Below are 23,270 nucleotides of genomic sequence, written 5' to 3'. Positions count from 1 at the left end.
CAACAAACTAACATTCTCAGAGAACGACTTTGTGTAAACATGGCTTAAGGAGAGGATAGGTTTTGCTGGCAGCCTCTGAGCTGGTTAATCAGAGATTGAGTAAGAGGAGAAGGGTTACACCATGCTGCGTGCACCTAGCGCCGCCACCGTCACTGCTGCCGTTCAGATCATATTATCAACGGGGTTTGTTCTGTGGTGTTTAACCAAATGAGGACAAGCTGTATGGAGCTTGTTACGGGTCGATCTCAGAATTCTTCCTGGCAGCCCAACAGAGCGCAATTTCGTTGGCAATCAGCGCTGGGTTAACAAGGAGAAAATAGGATTGGTTTTCACACTTGACCTTTCCACTAGTGCGTGTGGGGGTTGGGGTGTGTGAGTTTGTTTATGTGACTGTGTGTGAATGTCAAAGAAGAATAAGCCCCAATTTTATGTTATAAGAAAATTCTAAATTATCTGAAATTCATTCATTTCCCCCTTCCATTTATCTTTTAAAAAAAAAATTTTAAAAAATAAATTATAAAGTGCATGAAATGTATGAAGTCAATATGATTTAAAGTGACCCCCCCCCCCAAAAAAAAATGAATAAAGGCTCAGTCATTTGAACAAGTTTAAAGACCCTATTCAAAGTAAATACGACTTTATATCAAAGGAAAGCTGAATGAATGTAGAATACAAATATCTACAGGGGAAAAAATAGATTTTCCCTTTCAGTATTGTGCAAAATAAATTAAAACCTCATTTTCCTTCAAATTACGGGTAAAAGGGGGTCAAATTTGCCACAGTTTAATTGACGACATAACACATGGACTCAATCAGCTCGCCTATATAGCTGAGGTGATGAGCCTATTTTCAAAGCTTTAGACTTCGAGTTTTCTGAGAGCTGATACTCCTCTGATAGATACTAAAATAGGATATAATTGATTCTTATTGTAATCTTTTACTTATAAGCTTTCCGTTGATGTATAATTCCATCTATTTCATTTTTCACTTTCTGACAGGGTCTTTTAAGATACCGAAAATAATGTTTAAAACATTTCAACACAAAATTTCATTTCATTACTGCAGAGTGCAGTCCCAACTTCCCAAGTATGAAAGCAGTTTTCATGGTTGTCCAGGAGGGTGTTTCACAAAGCCTTTTTTCAATGACAAATGACAAAAAGCAGTGACAAATCTGCTGATAACCAATCAGAAGCAAGGATTTCAGTAGCTTATAACAGAAACTTTCATTTGTCACTGATGACAAGTTTTGTGAAACACTCCCCAGGACAAGGAACGAGGGCAGAGAGGTGGGACTGTTATACAGCTCAACATCTAATCATGCACTAACTTCATTACAAGAGGGATAATTATTACAGGCTGCAGTTTGTATACTGTACGTCAGAGCTTCAAAATCGATTCCACAGAATGCAGCTGATATTATCACCCTTTGCACTCTTCAAAGCTGTTATGATCATTTAAATTCATTACACGGTTCTTCTTCATTACTCTCATCATAGGGCATCTCTCTACCTGAAGGGGTTGATCAGGGCCCTGTTTCACAAAACTTGTCATCAGTGACAAATAACAGTGTTTGTTATAAGCTACTGAAATCCTTGCTTCTGATTGGTTGTAAGCAGATTTGTCACTGATTTTTGTCTTTTGCCATTAAAAAAAGGCTTTGAGAAATGCCCCCCAGGAGAGTCAATGATGAGTTGATGAAAAAAACTCAGAGATGGGATGTACAAGAAATATAACTGGAAGATACCACACTATCAAAGATGTATGATATACTGGTTCTTCAACTTCTGGGGTCTCGCAAGATCTCTCACATAATAAGTCATAACATATACAATAAAACCTTTGTTCTTGTTCAAATTTCAGTTTCCTAAAAATGCCCCAAAACTCTTTTCTTTTTTCTTCTAATGGACTAGATTTTCTATTGATGTGATCATTGTTAATTTGTGCCTTTAGTCCTGGCCAGATATATGAGAAGTGAATCTGCTTTTCAAACTGCCCATCAACAGAAGTTACATCAGGACATAATCGCGTCTTCATAGGAATTAAGAAATGGCCCGTCATATCCAGACCTTGTAGGTCTTGTCCAGTTTCTTTTCTTTCACAAATGGGGAATCTAAAAGTGCTGAACTTGTGTCAGACTTTAAACCAAAATCAAGAAAAAACAATGCATGAAATATGTACATTGTATCTTTTGTCCTCTTAGGCTTTTCAGCTAATGTTCAGGCCATCACTAATATGATGAAAATGAGTAGACACATTATCCCTTTTCAGTTTGCAGTCTTCTGTTTTCATTTGAGTTTAAAAATACAAGGAAATAAATCCTTCCACCCATTTGATTTCCAGACATTTTTTAAGAGCACAAATAAATATGAAGAAAAAGTAAAATGTCAATAGGCGCGTCTTCATCATCTCGAGATTGCCAAATAGCCCGGGATTATTTCCCAAATAGCGTCTTCACTATCTCGAGATTCGACCTCGAAGCTTGAAACTCGACCTTGAGAAATTAGCTCGAGATATTTTGCTCAGCGTTAGCGTGTATTGCAAATCTTCGGTCTAGTGAAAACGCATGGGACAAATAGCTGGATATTTTACCAAATAGTAGGATATTTTGCAAACTATCCCAAGATATCTTGGGATGACAATCCTGACCAAATATCCTTCTAATTGCTACTTCGGTCTGATGAAGACGCAAATTAGCTGGATAGTTTGCGATCGAGGTAGTTCAAATAGCTGGATATTTGGCAATCTCGAGATAGTAAAGACAGGCCTAATGAGACTGCCAAGCTGGTCTACTTTCGATAGCCTCTTATGTTCTATTTAAAACTATACACACAAATAAAAACCCAGGGATAAGACAAGAGTTTCCTTTTAAAAAACCTCAAGAACAATACAGCGAGTTCAGAGGACTCTTGAGGCCTGTCTTGATCAGCTCGAGATTGCCAAATAGCCCGTTATTTCTGATTTTAGAAATAATCCTAAAGGGTCATTCCATGTCAAATCACCCAATGGTTTTAACCCGACCATTTTTGATTTTGATGAAACTTAGTGTACTTGTTGAGTGTGATCTCACAGCACCGAATCCAAAATTTTAGGTCAATCGGGTGAGGGGTTTGGGAGATACGGCCCACCAAATTTTGAGATTTTTTCAAAAAGGGGGGTGGCGGGCCTACCTTTGAACCCTTGTATCTCGGGACCTAATGGGTCAATCTTTACAAAATTTGTATTGTTGGAAAGGGTATTCAATAAGGATTCCAATTCTGCCGCCATTTTGAAGATTCGTACATGTTGGGGTACTTTGACCTCTTGACCTCAGATTTGACCTTGAAATTGACCTTGTGGATCACGTAATTTTGACAACATTTTTCATGAAATGTAATCTCTGACATGTACACTAAAACATGTAAAAGTTTCAGAGATATAATATTTTTTGTTTAGGAGCAATAAGGATTGAAAGTATTCATGCTCACAGATATTCATAATAAACCCTATTATAATGTATACAATACATGCAATATGCACAGTACAACATACATCTTCCACATGCTTTTTTGTTTTAGGCATATCCATCCTAAATGTCAGTAGTACTTGAATAGAAATAAAATGACAAGTTCATATAGGCCTAAAGGGTTAACAGGATGTATAGCTTTAGGCCTCTGAGTCGGTTCTAGGATAATTACCCCCCTGGAAAATTAACCCTCAGGAAATTAATTCCCCCCCCCCCCCCCTTGAGGACAATTACCCCCAAGGACTATCACACCCAGAGGATTATTACCCCTCAGAAAATTACCTCCTAGGACAATCTGTCCCCCCCCCCCCCCCCCGAGGACAATCAACACCCGGACAATTTCCCCCTAGGACAATTACCCCCCCCCCCCCCGGGAAAATTACCCCTCAAGAATAATATACCCCAAAAAATAAATCTGCTTTGATTATAACCACCTTATTATCAGTTTGGACTTCCACTTTAACGAATAGGGGGGGGGGGGGGGGTAATTGTCCTTAGAGGGTAGTTTTCAGGGGGTGAATTTTCCAGGGGGTAATTATCCTAGAACCGACTCAGAGGTCTAAAGCCATACATCCTGTTAACCCTTTAGGCCTATATGAACTTGTCATTTTATTTCTATTCAAGTACTACTGACATTTAGGATGGATGTGACTAAGACCAAAAAACATGTGGAAGATGTATGTTGTACTGTGCATATTGCATGTATTGTATACAGTATAATAGGGTTTATTGTGAATATCTGTGAGCATGAATACTTTCAATCCTTATTACTCCAAAACAAAAAATATTATATCTCTGAAACTTTAATATGTTTTAGTGAACATGTCAGAGATTACATTTCATGAAAAATGTTGTCAAAGTTACGTGATCCACAAGGTCAATTTCAAGGTCAAATCTGAGGTCAAGAGGTCAAAGCACCCCAACATGTACGAATCTTCAAAATGGCGGCAGATTTGGAATCCTTATTGAATACCCTTTAAAACAATACAAATTTTGTGAAGAATGACCCATTAGGTCCCGAGATACAAGGGTTCAAAGGTAGGCCCGCCACCCCCATTTTTGAAAAAATCTCAAAATTTGGTGGGCCGTATCTCCCAAACCCCTCACCCGATTGACCTAAAATTTTGGATTTGGTGCTGTGAGATCACACTCAACAAGTATACTAAGTTTCATCAAAATCAAAAATGGTAGGGTTAAGATTTTCAGATTTTTTGGGTGATTTGACATGGAATGACCCTAAAGTTACAAATGGCGTCTTCATTAGAAATTAGCTCGAGATATTTTGCCCAGCGTTTGCGCATAGTGCAAGTCTTTCGGCTAGTGAAGATGCATCGGACAAATAGCAGGATATTTTGGGATGATTATCTCGACCAAATATCCCACCAATTACAACTTCGGGCTGATGAAGACGCAAATTAACTGGATAGTTCAAATAGCGGGATATTTGGCAATCTCAAGCTGATGAAAACAGGTCTTTGAAGAAGGAAAAAGGTCTGAGATGGATTGGGTTTGTTGTTTCTACAGGAATGGGCATCCAGGGTAAGGGGTGTAGGTATATAAATATCTGATAGGATGTTGGTGTGTTTACAGGGGGCTTTGAGAGTCCTGGAACCAGAGGAAGTCAGACATGCGTCACATCCTCTGACCCCAGGATGGTTGGAGAGCTCTCTCTCTCTCTATATCCTCCCCTCTTCTCTTCTCTTCTCTTCTCTCATTCCCCATCTCTATCCCTATCACTCTCTCCTTCTCTTTAACTCACTCTCTCTCTCTCTCTCTCTCTCTCTTTCCTCCCCTCTTCTCTTCTATTCTCTCATTCCCCACCTCTATCTCCCTCTCCTTCTCTTTAATTCACTCTCTCTCTTTCCTCCCCTCTTCTCTTCTATTCTCTCATTCCCCATCTCTATCTCCCTCTCTTTAACTCACTCTCTCTCTTTCCTCCCCTCTTCTCTTCTATTCTCTCATTCCCTATCTCTATCTCTCTCTCTCTCTTTCTCTATCTCTCTCTCTTTCTTTATCTTTCTCTCTCTCTTTCTCTTTCACTCACTCTCTCCTACTCTCTCTCTCTGGAGAAAATAAACTAGATCAATAGTGATCTACATGTACGTATATGCAAGATGTTGACTTCCTTAGGTACAGGCTACGGTCATTATGCACGTACACTTGCAGAAAGATGGTCCAATCAGGCAAGCTAGGGACTTTAATCAAATATTTTGATAACACTATATTTGGGTTGCTTTTGAATGGACCTATTCATCACATCAAATGACCAAAGAAACCCCCATGATCCCTTTTATATGCTCAAATGGAATGCGATGGAACGAAATGGAGTGTAACAAGGTGGCCTAGTTACTACAAAATGACAGAATTTCTTGTTAAAAACAACAAAAAAATACTCGGCGAAAATGGGAGGAAAATTGGCAGGATGAATTGGATACATTACATATACATTTATGTAAAGTTCCTTATCAATCCTAACTTTACAAGAAGCCTTCAATGACATGTCCAGTACACCTAAGATCAATATTTTATAGTAGCCTTTCATGTACACGTACTAGCACTTGTTTACCAAATAACAACACAAGTTTGCGAACTGGGAGTTCGGCTTGTGATGAGACTAGCCCCCTGTCCACACACAACATTTTCCGTGACTAATCATGATTAGCTATACCGTTTCGCGATAGTGATACCGTTTCGCGATAGTTTTACGACCAAAATTGTAGGTGTGGACGCTCACTAACGATACGTCGTATAACGAAACTAGTCTAACGAAACGCAGGTTTGGGCATCGTTTCGAACTGAAACTCAATAAAGAATCACGCCTAATCACGGAAATGTTGTGTGTGGACAGGGGGACCCCCTGGGGGAGTGTAACTAGTGTAACTAACTGGGCGGGGCTTAACGTGACCTCGAGCGAAATGAGACCAGACCTCTTATCACTATCGCGAAACTCTATAAAGAATCACGGAAAATGTTGTGTGTGGACAGGGGGCATTTTATACGATGATTCTTTAGTGACGACGTTTCTTGTGTGTGGACATCCTTGAATTTATACGATGATTCTTTATACGACGTATCGTTATAGAGTTTCGCGATAAATTGTTTTGTGTGTGGACACGCTGTAAGGAACCACTGAGTTCTTGTATGTAAATAAAAACTAAAGGCTCACAGCTTGAGCAGTGTTTGTGCTTCAGTGGAAAGGTCACATATGCAGAAACATTTCAGTTTCCTTTACTCCGTTAGTTTTCATTCCAGTCGTCCCCTACGGACACTATGCAATATTGCCTGTGCATTAGTCCATTGCAAAATGCTGGACAATATAATTGCAGGTTTTTTCAGAAAATTATTATTTCCATGAGCTAAATGAATAATTGTGCCTGGGGTAGTAAATCTATCAATTGAATATATGCTAACCAAACGGTCATAGAATATATGGCTTTCTGCTAATCAACAACAAAACCATCCTCTTTTCCCCCTTACCTTACTTATAAAACAATTCCAAAGCTGAATAGCTGACCCCAAAATGTTGTTTTTCCCCATTTCTAAAAATAAAAATATATTAATATCCTTACCCCTTTATTCAACGCTGGCACAAGACTTCTGCTTTATTGAACTCAATCTTGTAAAACTTCCATAATTTCATTAGAACTAATTCACGCTGAAAATAAAAGCATCAATTACAGGACCTGCACTTGCCAAACAAAAGCAAGGTCATTTGAGAACAAGTGTTGACCTCCAGTGTTGCAAACATGCATTGATTACACTGTTATTACAAGGTCCCTCTCCAAACAGTAATCAATTGTGCTAATTACAGGATTACATGTAGACAGACATGTATGTTAGTGTGGTTACATGTAGTATTATGACAATAGGAAGTAACCCTCACTCACTTTAATTTGGGATTAGAATATTTTCTGTTGATAATGAAAATGAATGGATAAGACTTGAAATTCGATAAAGATTGATCTGGAAATACAAAAACCTTTTTCAATGAACAAGATCTTGTATGCCATCGGCACTTCACACGCTACATATTCACAATATAATTAGAAATAGGTATTTCCTTATGAAAAAGATTAAATATATTTGTCAGGGCTAACAAATACAATCCTGTACCTACAGCAAGAGCATTGGGACTTAAAATCAATTTCAGACAATTGAATTGTGAAATAATTGTCTACAGTGTAAACATTTATTTAAAACTAATTATGAAGCACTTATTACAGCCAAAAAAACACTAGTAATTTCTTCTTTATTTCCCAGTTCTATTACAATTATTTCTACATTTTACAATAAAAGCTACCATAAAACTAGATGCATGTACATTTACTCTCAATATGCTTTACTGCAAGATACTTTATGCCCCCAGCCCTCGCCCTCGTTTTTGTTTTTGTTTTTGTTTTAGTGTTTGATTATGAAACACTGTCATCTGTAATCATGTTGAGAATGACAGTAGTTTAGAATAAAACCCAAGGACACTTTCTGCAATGATCTCCCTATAACTGCAAATGTATGCTCAACATGTAGGACTACCGGTAGGTACACCAGATAGAAGAGGGTGGGAGGGGAGAAAGAAAGGGGGAGGGGAGAAAGAAAGGGGGTGGGGAGAAAGAAAGAGGGGGGGGGGGGCATCTACATGCAGTTCACTTTCACTTGCCCATCTCCAGCTTAAAGATTAGTTGATACATGTATGCTCAGGAACAAGAAATAAATCCAGGGAGTGCTTTTTGCTGGTACTTGATGCATAGCCTTATGATGGCAAAGCAACATGTCTCATAAGAACAACACACACATTAATAAAATATCCCTTTCAGTCAAAACAAGTGCATAAATCAGTCTGCTTGTACAAACAGTACATGATAAATATGCCCCACATACATGTACATTACATGAAAGTAAAAATCCATGAATCACATACATGTACTCAATCTTTGTTATACCTGGGAGGGTATTTAGTTTTTAATGAGGACTTACTCGACAAGGCTCCTGTGACCTTTTTAAAGTTGTCTTTTTCTCATTTTCCATGTAGTTATGAATTCATTATGTCAGTTGTTTGTTTAGATAATACAATTCTTTTGTGTCGGGACATGACGTCTCTGTTTGTGTGCATTGCACTGTACATACACACTGTATGTCTTTATCTGAAAATGATATGAGTGAACAAAAAAACAATAAAAAAGGGCAGGGAAAGAGATTGGAGAAGAGAAAATGTGTGAGTGATTTTTCTGAGGCCGTCCCTGATGCATATCAGTGCGTGCAATCATACAAGGATGTCAGAGGCAGTCAGCGTATTGGGTGAATGGAATATCACTGTTGCTATGCTAAGTAAGTTGGCATTTGCATGTACGCTGCATGTCGAGGGAGGGAGACAAACACGGGACTCAGAGAATGCTGGTTAAATAGCATTGGGAATAGCCAGCTTTATAGCTGGTTAACTATTACTTGAGACAGGGATGCCAGTTAGAATTGATCAGAGGGCCTGATAATCACCTAGAATGACCTATTTTGTACACAAAAAAGCCAAAATTATGGTCTGAAAATAACTCGCCAGGGCTTGAATTCAGGCTTTTGCCTGAAAATTGGCATTTTGGGTTTTTTGGAAGCAAGATTATAATATAAGGGAGGCTTCAATGGGAATACAAATTTCTTTGAAATGATATCTACATTTGTATAATTTTTTAAGTTACCAATGGAAGTTTGATCATTCTTCTTGAGAAAATTAAAATGGGGATGAATTTGTTTTCTTAAAACATGTAGAGATTTTGTTTTTCTTTCTCACATGCTACATGTAGGCAAAACAAATGAAAAAATTAACATCTTTCAAAACCATGACAAAATGTCATATCAAATTATTGTATGACATGTACAGTCCATGTCTTGGACAGCATTATGTTCAGGCTTTACAAGTGTTTCTTCATTAATTTCTTTTCCACTTTTTCTCTTTTTTAAATGCAATGTAAATTCTTTGTAGCGATCACTTAGAGAGCACCATCACATTCATGAAACATATTGTGATCTATATTGCAACTCTTTCATCTGTAAACATTGCAACATTTAAATACAAAAAAAATCCTTTCACTATTTAAGCACAGGATGTACAAATATGTCAAACACGTCATGCAACTTTTGTATTAAATAAAAAGGGGATAGAACGTGGGATGTTACTTTTCCTCTTTGTACAAATTTTAGTCCGGATCTGGGCTCCCAGAGGAAGACCCTGGAACATGATATTTAGCTCTGGACAGTGCTCGGATTTCAAACATCAGTGACCTATATTTTTTCCTAGTCGAAGGATAATGAACTAAAAAAATAAAAAACATGTACTTTGTACAGTTTATCCAGTACATGTAAAATTCTGCGGACATGTTAATTACAAATGAGACAATCAGAGAGTGATTAGGATGACACAAAATGTGTGCAACAAGCGTAGGAGACATAAATAATAACCATATAGATCCGACTATTAGTTTACTAATCCTCTTTATGTATCATACAATGTTTTGTACATAAAGTAATATAAAAGGGTACTTTCAAAAGTACAATAACCCCACATGTCTGTACAATAGCCTTGTACTGATAACTGGAGCAGAACTGATTACAAATCTTCACATACATGGCGGTTCTCTCAGCTCCGAAGGTCTGTCCTCATTAGCCTGAATTTTCAATATAGCCCAATGATTCTGATCTGGGGAAGAGTACTACATGTAGCTTGATCTAAACTAGCTTGAGCTATTGTAAGTTGCAGTGAAGACACATACATGTACATGTATAGGAGGCTCATTTTCACCTTTGAGCTTGGGACTTTACCTCAAGCAATTTTCCCAAACAAAAGGGCCATTTGCCAGTGAAAACATATTTATACTATAATTTGGCCTAATATACAAGTATACTTATGCAAGCAAGCGGCAACCCAAGCTAATGAAAACAGCAAACTCTATTTTTTTGAGAAGTGCTAATAGGTTTTTAGCTCAAGTTTACTTAGGATAATGGAAAAGAACCTAATGTATATAATCTCAGAATCATTGTTTGACAACATACAGGTAGATGTACAGTACATGTAGACAGAGCATCTTCTCAAATTTCAAAATGCATGACAACAAACGTACAACAAAAAGCAGACAGGGACACAAACATTTGTCCTTTCCTTCTTTACGTTTTTTTTTTGGGGGGGGGGGGGGAGGGGGGCCTATTCCAATTCAAGGTTTTTTCTGCTCTCCAGACCTATCAGTATGACTCAGACAGGAAATTTAGCAATCTTCAGTCCATTGTTTTTATTTGCCCTTAAAGTAACTTCCTAATTTGGTACTTAATCTACAACACTAAAAAAGTCAATCGTCATTGCCTTCTTGTCATGTTTGTTTGAGTATGTAGTTTGCCTCATGTACATGAGGTACATGTCTGTCCTTTTCTTTTAACTCCCTATCATCAGGCATAGCCTGCAGCACAAGTTACAAAAACCGTTCTCCTAAATTATCTCAATCATCAATAGCTTCTGTTAAAATCAAGGAAAATCATCTTGTACGTTTAAGCTAAAACTTTAGAGGGTATTGTTGTATTTCTATGATCAAGAAGGCTACATGTACAGTGCATGTTCGCTACACGAAGATTAACTATTCCCACGTCCAGAAAAGCCTCATGATTTTCAATTCAATAGAGTTTGATCTTATGTTCCAAGACATTTTCATAAAACAATTGATATTATTTAAACCTTTTTACTAAGCCATACTGACAATTCGGTTGTGTGTTATGATACGGAGAGCAATGGACGTACTCGTAGATTAAAACTCCAGACTTGTGCATAGACTACATGTTGTAGAAACAAGAATATTCTAGAACCAAAAACGAAATTCCCCACCAGCCCTTGATGCATGAGATGTATTTGGCAATGGAATATGACGAACTATGGTAGAATTGGGGATTTTTCTTACTGGTCATTTCATTGTTATCTTTTGCAAATTACACAATGCATGTAGATCTACATCATGACACTGTATTGGTTTTTTACATTGCTGGTAACTAGGCAGGCATACTTGTAGATATTGCAAAGTAGTGCAACATTCAAAGTTGGTACCAAATATTTCAAAGATAAATTGCAACATTTATTAAACTAATAAAGTGAGGGTCAACCTCTCCGCTTGTTGCACCTGTGTGTCATTTATACAGAAAATTTAAAATACAAGAGGCAAAGATTTAACAAAAAACAATGGAGAAACTGCTTTGGTTTGGACATTGTGTTATGGGCTATTTTGTCCTTGGTCCAGTTTATAGTTTCAAGGACTTGAAGAATAATATTATCATGCTACATGTATAACGCAGAGGGATAGGTACAATGTACATGTAGTACAAGCCTACCTGTAGTATTGAATACAACTACCAGTACTAGCATGCCTAAAATAAAGGTTTATAGTCATCTACAGTACATGCGTACACCTAAAACCCAGTACTGTATTTTTATTTTATGTAATGCAAGAGTGACTGATCATCAAAGGGTGTATTTGGAGTCTTGGAGGGCCTACATTTTAGGTGAAAATGTAGCATAAAATTTCATATGAAATAGCTATAAGTAAAATTCAAAACCCTTTCCATCCCTTCTAAACAAAGAATTTAGTTTGATGACTTGTCCCACATATTCATTTCCGTGTTTGTCTTTCTCAGCAAAATTGTGTGATGTTGTAATAATCACATTGATTCTCAATGACGGCATGATCAACAAGAAAAGAAAGGAAAAAGGAAAGAAAAGAGAACCAAACAAATATCCCTATAACCTTTCAAAATCAAAACAAAAAGTCCATCATTAATAACAGAAAGAGTGTAGTATTTTGCATGCACAGACTGTAGGATAAATGTCTATAAGTATAAGAAAGCCTACATTTCAGCACTCCTTCCCATTTTCAAGTTCAAATTCATTACTAATAGAGCATTCCACGCAGCAGAAATATGTCTACTACACATATGTACATGTAGACTGACATTGAACTACTCTTTGTAGTATTCCATCTTCTGACAGGAAATGCAATTTAGTTTTGAAGAAGAAAAAAAATTATGAATCATCGTACTCCAACTTGAAGCTGAAAATAGCCAATATGAATCTGGGTAATAATCACTTGACAAGGATTAACCCACATGCAGTACAGCTTGGATCATACACACACCAACAGACAAATGTGTATACATTTGCGTACACAAACATAGAATAGCTAGCCCAGAAACTCAGACAGGAACAAGTGTACACAGAAACCATCTGTTGAAGTGAGTTTGTATTGGCGCTGTAATTATAAACGAAACTACAGTGTCTTTGAAAATGTTGAATTTATATTGGGGTTGATAAAGTTGTTCAGATACTCCTAGAAATCATGCCAATCCATCCTCCTTTTCTCTAGTTTACACAGGGCTACGGTGACGTTGTAAGGCTGTATGTTGATAATGTTAAAGACCAATATATGCATGAATTTTTCATTCATTCATCATATGAGTCAAATAAGACTATAATGCTCTCTATCTATATATAGATGAAAAGCAATATCCTTGAACAGATCTCCAACAGGTGCATGATAACGATAACAACAAAAATATAGGATTACTTTGAAAAACTTGTACATATTGGCCAATTATAACTGTGAATAGAATGCTGCAGCATTTGATCTAAATGAATTACAATCATTCCTTTTGTATTGATACTGTTTAGGATGGGGAAACTAAATGTTCATACATGTAATCAGCAAGAATGAAAACAAAATGTTCTTCATTAGACATGTGTTAATCAACAATCACAAATATCATCTAACTAGAGGAGTACAATTTTAAGATACCTTGTACAGAGAAGTAACATGTTTATTATTGACAAATTCCATTTCAATTACTATCCCATTTGGTCGTATCTGTGTACATGAATGTACAACATATTTTTCAATTCAGACAAAACATTTGACAGTTGGAAATAGAAAAGGAAATAATTGGAATCAATATGTTGGTTGGTGTTCATCCCCATGAGTAACAAAAGTGTGAAAATGGCCCATAAAATGACATCTCTCAAACACACCCAGGGTCTTGGAAAGTTGGGGGGAATACCATGATACACGTATATTCATACAGAAATTTCTATAAACAACACATATTCAAATCATGCCTAAACTTATAGTGTGTTTTATCCAATGCAAAAATATGAACTTGAAATTAGTCACTGACTCTGGACTTACTCAACTTACCTTTAAAGATTTATTAGATGTGTATTGAAAAGCAAGCTGCAGATAGGCTTGAGTTAGCTCCTCTGAAAGAAAATCAAGAAAAGAGAGAAAATTGGGTGTTAATTGCCTTTCTTGGTGCACCCCTACTGTTGTACAACACACACTCCAGCAACAATTCCTCTATACTTTCTCACACCTTTCCCAGTTCCTAATCTCATAACTCTGGACACAACTACCTGTCGATTGGTTTTATTACTTCAGCTCATTTTTAGGAAGCCTCGGGCTCTCAGCAAATATCACTGTATTTTGATTTAAAACCTGTGAAAAAGATTTCCTGATGGCATGATCTGCAATGTCCTTAATTAAGAAAAATAGTCATACCCAGAATTGAAGTTACTTGTACCTAATATGGAAAAGGAGACGCTACTGAAATGTAGGACTAGAAAGAGATAAATCCAAATTTGTGAAAGAGTTGTAAAACTTAACATGAGCATGATGGAAAATGATGCAATAACAAATTGATCTCTAATTTTTAACAGCCCAGTGTCATAGAGTGAATAAAACACTAGCAGTGATCTATTTCATTTCCAGGTGATCAGACAGGCAAGTCACTCCAGTGACTCACTACTGAATATTTTCTTACACTTTTTCCACACTGCACAACTGCCACTTCCATCAAAATGTCACAGGCTCTCTAAATTGTCTGTCATCTACAGTGCACAGAATATCTGGAGTATCAAAAAGTCAATCATCATGACCGTAAAATAAAAACTCCCCCTTAGCATCATGAACAGGCAACAAAAACTTCCAACAGTGTAGCATGTTTAATATACATTTACTCTAACCTACATGTAGGCTACATGTATGTCTATACAGTAGTGCTGTAATCAAACGTTTAACCGTCCCACCACTCGGAAACTAGAACAACACTCCAATTTGTCTGTCATCTTGGTTTGAAAGTAATCTTTGTAATAGATCTCAATATGTAGTTTATAATAATAATTCATCCAATTTTTACACATGGTGTACCACAAGGTTCTATCATAGGTCCTTTACTGTTTTTAATTTACATTAATGATCTTACACATTCTTCTAAAAATGACATTGGTACTATTATTTGTGACAAGTTGACAAGCACAAATCGGCGCCTTCAACTTTTTTTTTTTTTTTTTTTTTTAATCGTTTAACCGAAAACCGTCCGGTTTCGACTGTCGGTTAAACGGAATTGGAGATATCCGTGATGTTACATCACTACTATACAGTATGTCAAATCTACAAGTTTTCATGTTGCATGTCCTCCAAAGTTTTCCAACACCTATGCAACATTCCTGCTTCCATCACAAAAATATTATGGTAGAGGGTCATAAAGCTACACAGCTAGGTACGTGACAATTAGTGCGTCCGCTGTGCATCGTTTTGGCACCACGCTCTTAATTCACGATCGATTTTGAGTGCACAGATACGACTCTGTTCAAATCGCTATAGCGCTGCTATTAGTAGTGCTTACATCATGAGGTAATCGATTGAGACGTGGGGAAATTCCACTTCGACACGTTCTTGAATTAGTTTGTTTGTATGAAGATCTGAACTGGAGCCATGAGCAATCAAAAATTGACTACATATTCAATGCATCTGATTGCAACGAAGGAACACGAGTCAATTTTTTAATATTATATGTTTCGAATTTGATAGGATATTTATATACCCTATTTGCCGGCGTAAAGGCCGCAGTATTTTTGGAAGAGAAAATATCAAAAAGTTGGGGTGCGGCCTTTGCAGCGAAAGAGTAAAAGAAAAAAAATTGCAACTCAAAAACATGAAACACATCACGAATTTGTACATATGGGACAACAATGAAAGGTGATGGACATTTCTAGAATAATACATATCTTACCGACAATTATGTGTTATATTTTTTCAAAAGAAAGATAAAGTTTTGTCAATCTTGTAAATAAAATTCATAACTTACCAACCAAACTCTACTGGTAGATCTAGATTTAGGTTTTTGCCATAGCTAAAGCAACCTGAATCCTCTCGGTCGCACGACAAAGCTATGGCGCAATCATAGAGCTATATACTAATATATACACAAGAAAAAGCTGCAAAGGATAGCATCACGGATGGGATGGCCGAGCGGTCTAAGGCGGTGATTTGGGTCACATTCTACTAGTAGGGTGTCTGAACGATTTTTCAATTTTCAATTTGGGATCGTTTTTCACCATTTTTGTTTGATATTTGAATAAAAATGTTATCAGAATAATACATTTCAAATTTCAAGTCTCACCGATGTTTCTATCAAAAGTTACAGCCCCTCCAACACGCTGGTATATTCATATCATTTTGGTCAAAATCGACGAAAAAGACGTCCACGCAGAGTGATGTTGTTTTGCTAAATTTAGCCAAACAGCTGTATCGCGCGATATGCAAGCGTATGCATATCGTACGCATGCTGCTAAGCCAATCCGCGACTTGCAGCTTGAGCTACGCTGTCTCCGCGACATGTGCGATTGACTAGTATGGTTGGCGTTCGTCGCACAATAAACCCGGAAGTGAATGCACGTTATAGTCAATGGCAATATCGCGGAGACAACGCACAACGTTGTCTCCGCGATATTGCCATTGACTATAACGTGTATTCACTTCCGGGTTTATCGAGGGAATTGCCAACCATAATTTCAGTCACTATAATGTGTAATTGAATTTGGGGTTTCGTTCGTGCGCGGAGATGTTACGCGATGTAACCATGGTTTGGACTGAGCGGAGCGCACGCCTCCTAATTAGCTGATCCACAAAATAGCGAGAAGGGTATTTTTAAACTGTTATCAGTTGTGATCCCTGGGGGCTAGCGAAAATATAATCACATAGAATTGTTCCTTAGGACTGGGACTACTTATCGATCGGGGCGTCATATCTCAAAAGTGACAAACCTCAGAGTTAGCCAGGACACAATGTTTAAATTGCTGTTTTGACCAAGATATTTTTAGAATTTCGGGGGCTACGCCCCTTTGGAAATATTGGAATTCACCTGCTCTTTCATATGACACCTCATTCATTGATTATCACCTTCAGGATCACAACTGATAAAGGTTTGAATCTCGATTTGAAAAAAAAAAATTGACTTTTTTTGCATGGTCGCGCAATGCACGTAGGCTGCATAGGGATGCGTGTAATCTCTATGGGAAGAATTTTAGCACACAACATCGGGTGCGCGATCAGACACCCTAAAAATTTCTACATTTGTTCGCAAGAGATCTAATCCCACCTCCGACAATTTTTTTTTCTTTTCTTTTTTAAATGTCAAAATCGGGGATGCGGCCTATATGGCACTGCGGCCTTATCACTGGCAAATACGGTATTTACTACCAGTACCTGCATGTGAAATATCTTTCTTTTTTTATGGGTTGTCCATCTTTTCAGGATTTATCGTTCGTAACGTGAAAGTCTTTGTACAAAGGCGATGTGAAATGCATCAAGGGATCTGAATTTGGACTCACTGGAACATCGGCAAAAAGTTGCAAGACTTGCCCTCATGCAACAGATCCAGAGCGGACAATCTGCCATCCTGACGACCCTAACACCTCTTGCTGTTACTAGATCCCGTCGTTCCTCAACCAGCAATAGCCAACATTTGAAACAGACGTACTGCAGGACAGACTTTTTCAAGTTCTCTAATTTCCCTCGTACGTGCAAGGACTGGAATAAGTTACCTGATACTTAACGTTATCAACACGGGATCAATTTATTCCTTTAGGTCCCATGTGCTACAATTCCTAAAAGATTGCTCTATTCCATGACCATGTGCTTCGTTTCCATGTCTTTATATGGACTAACAAGTCTGTCGACATGTACAGAAGAAGAAGAAAATCATTGCCGAATCCATTTTTCGTATTGCCAACCGCGCTCCAGAAATCAGAATCGTCCACGGACAATCCTTATTTTTGCGGACGCATCTGTCCCCGTTAATGAAGATGACCCTCGTTTATGAGGATGATCCTTGTTCTCGGGCCATCGCCCCTAGCCTTACTGAATATTGTTCAAAAAAAAATTTGTCCACTCACGACTCACGTCACAAACACTTTTTATCAACTTAAACTGTCAACTGTTTACCTGAATGAAATTCATGAAGAAAAAAAATCTATTTACTGGACAAGTAGTGAATTTTGATCTAGTTCAGTTAATATTACGAGAATTGGTGGCAAATATATTAAAGCCTTCAGGATTTGTTAGGCCCACAATTTCACAAAAAATGACAAGCACACACATTCGATTCTGAGTTTGAAGAACCAGAGTAGAGAAGCCGCGGAGCGCTCCGCGCCGTGCTGCGATGCGATGGCAGAAAACCGGGCAATTCTTCGACATTCACATTCACATTCACAATCAGCTGAATTAACAAACATTTACTTACGTTCTGACGAATCAGCATTCACAAGAACAGATTTTAAGAAAGCACATTTCTCTTCTGAAGCCATACGGGGTAAACGAAAGCCACTGAGTTGGATTCTTCGCCAGATTTCGCAAATATTGATGCAAAATTACGGCGAAAGAGATTCTCTTCGCGTCCAGGGAAGGTACAAAATGGAGTATTAAGAAATGCGCATGCGCAGCACAGAGTTTCGGTAGCTATAGTCTGCATTATCACAGACAGGGTTTTGAGAAAGGAACGGATTTCTGTCGTTTTATTTAGTAACATAGATCTACTGGGCATAATTTATTTATTTATTGTAGACGTCAATTAAATCAAATTCGAGGAAACTTAGCGACCGATACTGGCGAGAACGAGAGGGGGCGAGAGATGAAAGTCACATATCTATTTATAAAGAAAAAAATTCGAGTAGGCTACGCCTACAACATTTCAGCGTTCCAGCGACAACCATTCTTGTAAAACATATTTTTACTTTGCAATGTCGCAAGTAAGGGCGTCGATCCGAGCCTGAGCATGGAGGGGACACAATCGGCGAATCAACCAGCCGGTGAATAAGCGGGGGGGGGGGGGGGGGGGGGGGGGGGTGGATTGTGAGCACTAAGTTATTAAAAATCAAAATCAAAATGGGGGTAAAAATGGGTGTTGCCCATTCTTTTCTGACAAAACATGGGGGTACATTTGATATGATATCCCCCCTCGGAAAAATCACATTTGATATGATATCCCCCCTCGAAAAAAATCGTGGGGGGTCGTGTCCCCCTGCCCCCCTCCCTTGATTGACGCGCTGAAAGAACAAGCAAGAATTTTGCATTAAAGATACATTTTTATCACAGCTGCTTCTCAAAGTTTTATCTTTCTCTATCCTCTTGTGTTTGTGTATATAGGCCCAGCGTTTAAAATTTATAATTTGTCAGTGTTCATTATTAGGATTTTTCTTTGCTTGTCAGGGATTTTGAGAACCGTTCTACCTTCCCTTAAAAAATACTTTTCTGCCCTGCCTAAGCTTGCATTCAGACATGCACATAACAAGAGGAGGCAGAAGCCGGGGATGGGAAGGGGGCATAGTGCCCCCCCCCCCCCCCCCCGCTTTTTAAAGTACCCCTTTCTACATAGGGAAAGTGCCCTTTTAACCATTTTAACTTTGTAAAAAGTGCCCTTTTTTACATGAGAAAAGTTCCCTTTTTTACTTTGTCAAATGCCCCTATTATGAATAGTGCCCCTTCCCATTTTTACATCTGAAAAGTGCCTCTTTTATTTTCACATGTGCCCCTTTTCCTTCAACAAGTTCCGACTTTCCTTTGCAATTAGTGTCCAGTCTCCATTCTCATAAGTGCACTTTACTTTGATAAGTGCCCCTTTTTCCTTTGTAAGAAGTTCCCCTTCCATTTTTATTAACTACCCCTTTTTAACTCGGATAAGCGCACTTTTTTCTAATAAGTGCCCCTTTTCCTCATGATAACTGCCCCATCCCCTTCCCTTTCTCATAAATGTCCCTTTTCACTTTCATTCTCATAATTTATTTTTGGTAAGTGACCCTTTTCAGGTATGAGAAGTTACTCCTTTTCACTTCAAATAACCGCCCCCTTCACCTCTGATAACTACCCCTTTTGAAATATGAGAGATGCCCCTTTTATTTTAACATTTCCTTCTTCTTCTTGTTTGACACGTGCCCCTTTCCTTTCTAATAAATGTTCTTTTCCTTCTTATAAGTGCCCTTTCCCTTTTCATAATTACCCCTTTAAATTTCTGATAAGTGCCGCGTTTATTTTAATATTTCACTCTTTTTCTTTTTAATAAAAGCCACTTCCCTCTTTTCATAAAAACCCCTTTCACTTTCAAAAAATGCTCCTATTAAAATCTGATCGGTGCCCCTTTCCTTTCAACAAATGCACATTTTCATTTATTATAAGTGCCTCTTTTCATATCAGATCTGTGCTCATTTTCAGGTGCGACAAGTGCCCCTATTTATTACCTCTGATAATTTCCCTTTTAACAATGATACGTGTCCCTTTTTCTTTTTAATTAGGGACATATCCCCTTTTCATAAATTGCCCCTTCTTACCCTTTTATACATGCCTCTATCAAAATATGATGGATGCCCCTTTCCCTTTGACAAATGACCATTTCCCGTTCTCATAAGTGTCTTTCTTCATCCCTGGTGAGTGCCTCTTTTCAGGTGTAAGAAGTGCACCATTTTCATCTCTGATAATTACCTTATGTACTTCTCTTTTCTAATTAGTGTCGCATCCCTTTCGATAAGTGTCCCCTTTTCCACTCATCATTAAACGTGCCACTAATTTAAAGCGACCGTAAGAGCAATTACCCCAAAGCTTGCTCGCTCACATTTATGGAGAATATAACAAAGTTACTTATCAAAGGTCTTTTCAGTCGTCTGTTATGAGAATGTGCTTAATCACCGATCAGGATTTGTTTTTTCCTCTTTATAAGATGTAATTTTTCGCACTGCAACCTCACATACATGTATCTTTTTTTTTTTATAAATCAGACCATCGCACCTAACTGCAAAATGTGCTGCTTAAGCAATGTCTTGTATGATACTGATCTATAAAGAGAAACAAAATATTGAAATAATCCTTTTTAATGTAATTACAATGTAGGCGTATATCCCAATGTCTAAAAAATTGTACATTTTCGCCTTGAGATTTTCCTTTGTAAGTGCCCCTTTTCCCCCTGAAAATGCCCTTTTTTGTTGGTGCCCCTCTACTTTGGAAGTCGCTCCGCCACCCCTGAAAGGAGGTGTTTGGTGCTTAAGTTGGGTATGACTCCAATGGGCACTGATCTGTACAGAAAAAAAAATGGGTCGTTTGCCCCTCTCTTTTTAAATTTCGTCGGGAGTGGCCAGCGCGCAAGTGTTATATAGGGGCACAGTTCTCAAACTCGCTGACAAGAAGGGGGGGGGGGGGGGGAATGATAAACGGTAAAGATATGGAGATGAAAAGAGTGAGAAATAAGAATAAGAATGAGTGACAATAAAGATAAAGGAACACTTTAAAACGAGAATACAATGGATAAGAAAGAGAAGAAGATAAGAACGACTTGTGAGAGAGAAATAAAGATGAATGTGTTGAAATAATAAAACATGGAAGAAATTTTTGTTTTGTCAATATGTGAATGTGATACGGAAGAAGTGTAAGTGCCAACTCAGTATACCGATAGCACACGAGACCGACAATGACTGAAATGTTCGCTAGACTGACAAAACATAGAAATACATAACAAATATAGAGAAAAACAGACCTAATACGTCTGTCAACGAGACCGGGGGCCGCACAAGACTTATAAAACAAAGAAAAATTGAGGCTGCAGGTCTAATGAACCGTCTAAAAAGTTGTCAGACGACACATGAAACCAACGTTATTGGTCTAGTGGGCTTTCGGTCTCATAGGCTGTAGCCGGGAAGGATAACAGGAAGAGACGACAAAAGCAAGATAAATGAGAATATGACGGAGAGGAAAATTTCAGCAGGGGAGGACAAGAAACGATAGCATATCGAGATTAATTGTGCAAACGGGAAATAGGTTCCAAAATGAAGGCGGAGAAAGAAGATTTATCTAATTAGCAAAAAAACAAAAACAAAAAGGGGTCCAAGAGTAAAGGATGAACACGGAAATAGGAAGCTTAGATTGAAAATGATTTCATATTTAATAAACGCGAGTCGGATGGGTATGTAAATACGGGATGACAGTGGAAAAGGAGACAAGGTAAAATCAGGGGACTGAATGAGAAGAATTAACAGGGATAGAACAAGAGAATAAATTACAAACAATAATCGTTAAGGAAAGTTAAAGGGACAGCAGTTCACATCACAATCATCATCGAAATCATCATCATCTTGTAAGGTCCATTTCCCCTTAATTTATCAAGTTGGAGGCTTACAGATTTATCGGATTGAAACTCTCAGAGTCAGTAAAATATTATAGCAAAGACCCCATAAACAGTACAAATATCAAATACATTGAAAACGTAACTAACTTTTATAGGGCAACTGAAATATAACTGCTCATTTTGTAAGATTGCTCTATTTTTTTTTTTTATTAAAGCTGTTCAAATCGGTGTAGGGCTTTGAACTAGACTTACTAAAAAAATATCACACTGTGACAAACTCTAAAGTTGTTTAGTGACTAAACAACTAACAGAAAACAATGACAATTTTGTTTTATAGTATATATTTACAAGTGATATCAACATGATTCACATTTTATTCCAGATCCCCATACAAAATATATATTAATAAAATACATTTCTTTCATGTAGGCAATGTAGGCCTACAATTAAATGTGAATGTTTCACATCCAATATGTATGTGTCCTTCATAACATTGTCCGATAAACATACCATACAATAATTAAATAATGAAAAGTATATCATTTCAGACAGATTTTAAAATACTCAATACTTCAGTAAGCTCACATTAAGAGCTCATTTATATTTAAATTTCCCATAACATACTATGTGCTTAAACAAAAGGAACATTAAGAAATGTAATCTAGGTGATACAGAAAACTGTCATTGGGTGAGGCAAGGTGGTTGCAGTAATCTAGGTCTTTGTTGAAAACCTGGTTTATGTCCCCAAGCTTTAAAATGCACTTAAAAAAACATTATTTTTATAAAATAATTCTCTAATGCACTAACATCCAAAGGGTTTGTTACTTTCAAAAAGAAAAGGTGGATTTAACAAGCATGTTTTGAGTTCATTTGTTTGTTAGTATTTTGGACTTTACAGTTTTTTTCTAATATATTGCACTTATATAGTTCGTCGTAGTCTCTGCCTTTACATAATGTTGTCCAATGAATTAAAATTGAAGTATCTAACAAGTATTACATTCTATGATTGTCAGGACTCACATAATGATCCTGTATAACTGTTTAAAATAAAATAAGAATTAAATGATGTAGCAATATGGTCTGATGAGCAAAACCATCAGTTGATTCGGAATCAGAAAATAAAAGCGAGATACCGATACCCTCAGTCACACCATTTATAAACGAACCGATTCTTGACCACTCAATGTAATTTAAATTTTGTTTAGTTAGTTCTTGGTTTGTGTCACCAGTGTGAGTGTGGTTTTAAATTCAAGATATGATTCTACCAAAGGGACATATCATCAACAGTAGGAATTTCTTATTAATTTTTAATCAAGAT

At 37.4% G+C, this 23,270-nt stretch overlaps 1 protein-coding gene across 4 annotated transcripts in view; it reads right to left on the bottom strand.

Annotated features, from left to right (window-relative positions):
• The window catches only part of LOC581062 (trinucleotide repeat-containing gene 6C protein), a 68,509-nt gene extending 50,240 nt beyond the window's left edge, over positions 1-18,269 (bottom strand). For all 4 annotated transcript variants that reach the window (XM_030991801.1, XM_030991813.1, XM_030991818.1 and 1 more), the window contains exons 1-2: positions 18,089-18,269; positions 13,705-13,766 (exon numbers count right to left, since the gene is read on the bottom strand). In XM_030991801.1, coding sequence (XP_030847661.1) covers positions 13,705-13,766; positions 18,089-18,152 — 126 coding nt within the window. In that variant the 5' untranslated portion in view covers positions 18,153-18,269. The remainder of the gene's footprint in view (positions 1-13,704; positions 13,767-18,088) is intronic.
• Between the last annotated feature and the right edge of the window lie 5,001 nt (positions 18,270-23,270).

This window comes from Strongylocentrotus purpuratus, unplaced genomic scaffold, assembly GCF_000002235.5.
Source record: "Strongylocentrotus purpuratus isolate Spur 01 unplaced genomic scaffold, Spur_5.0 spur5_contig_845, whole genome shotgun sequence".
Classification (NCBI taxonomy): Eukaryota; Metazoa; Echinodermata; class Echinoidea; order Camarodonta; family Strongylocentrotidae; genus Strongylocentrotus; species Strongylocentrotus purpuratus.
The sequence above is the reverse complement of the archived record's forward strand: the minus strand, read 5'-3'. Positions and strand labels throughout refer to the sequence as shown.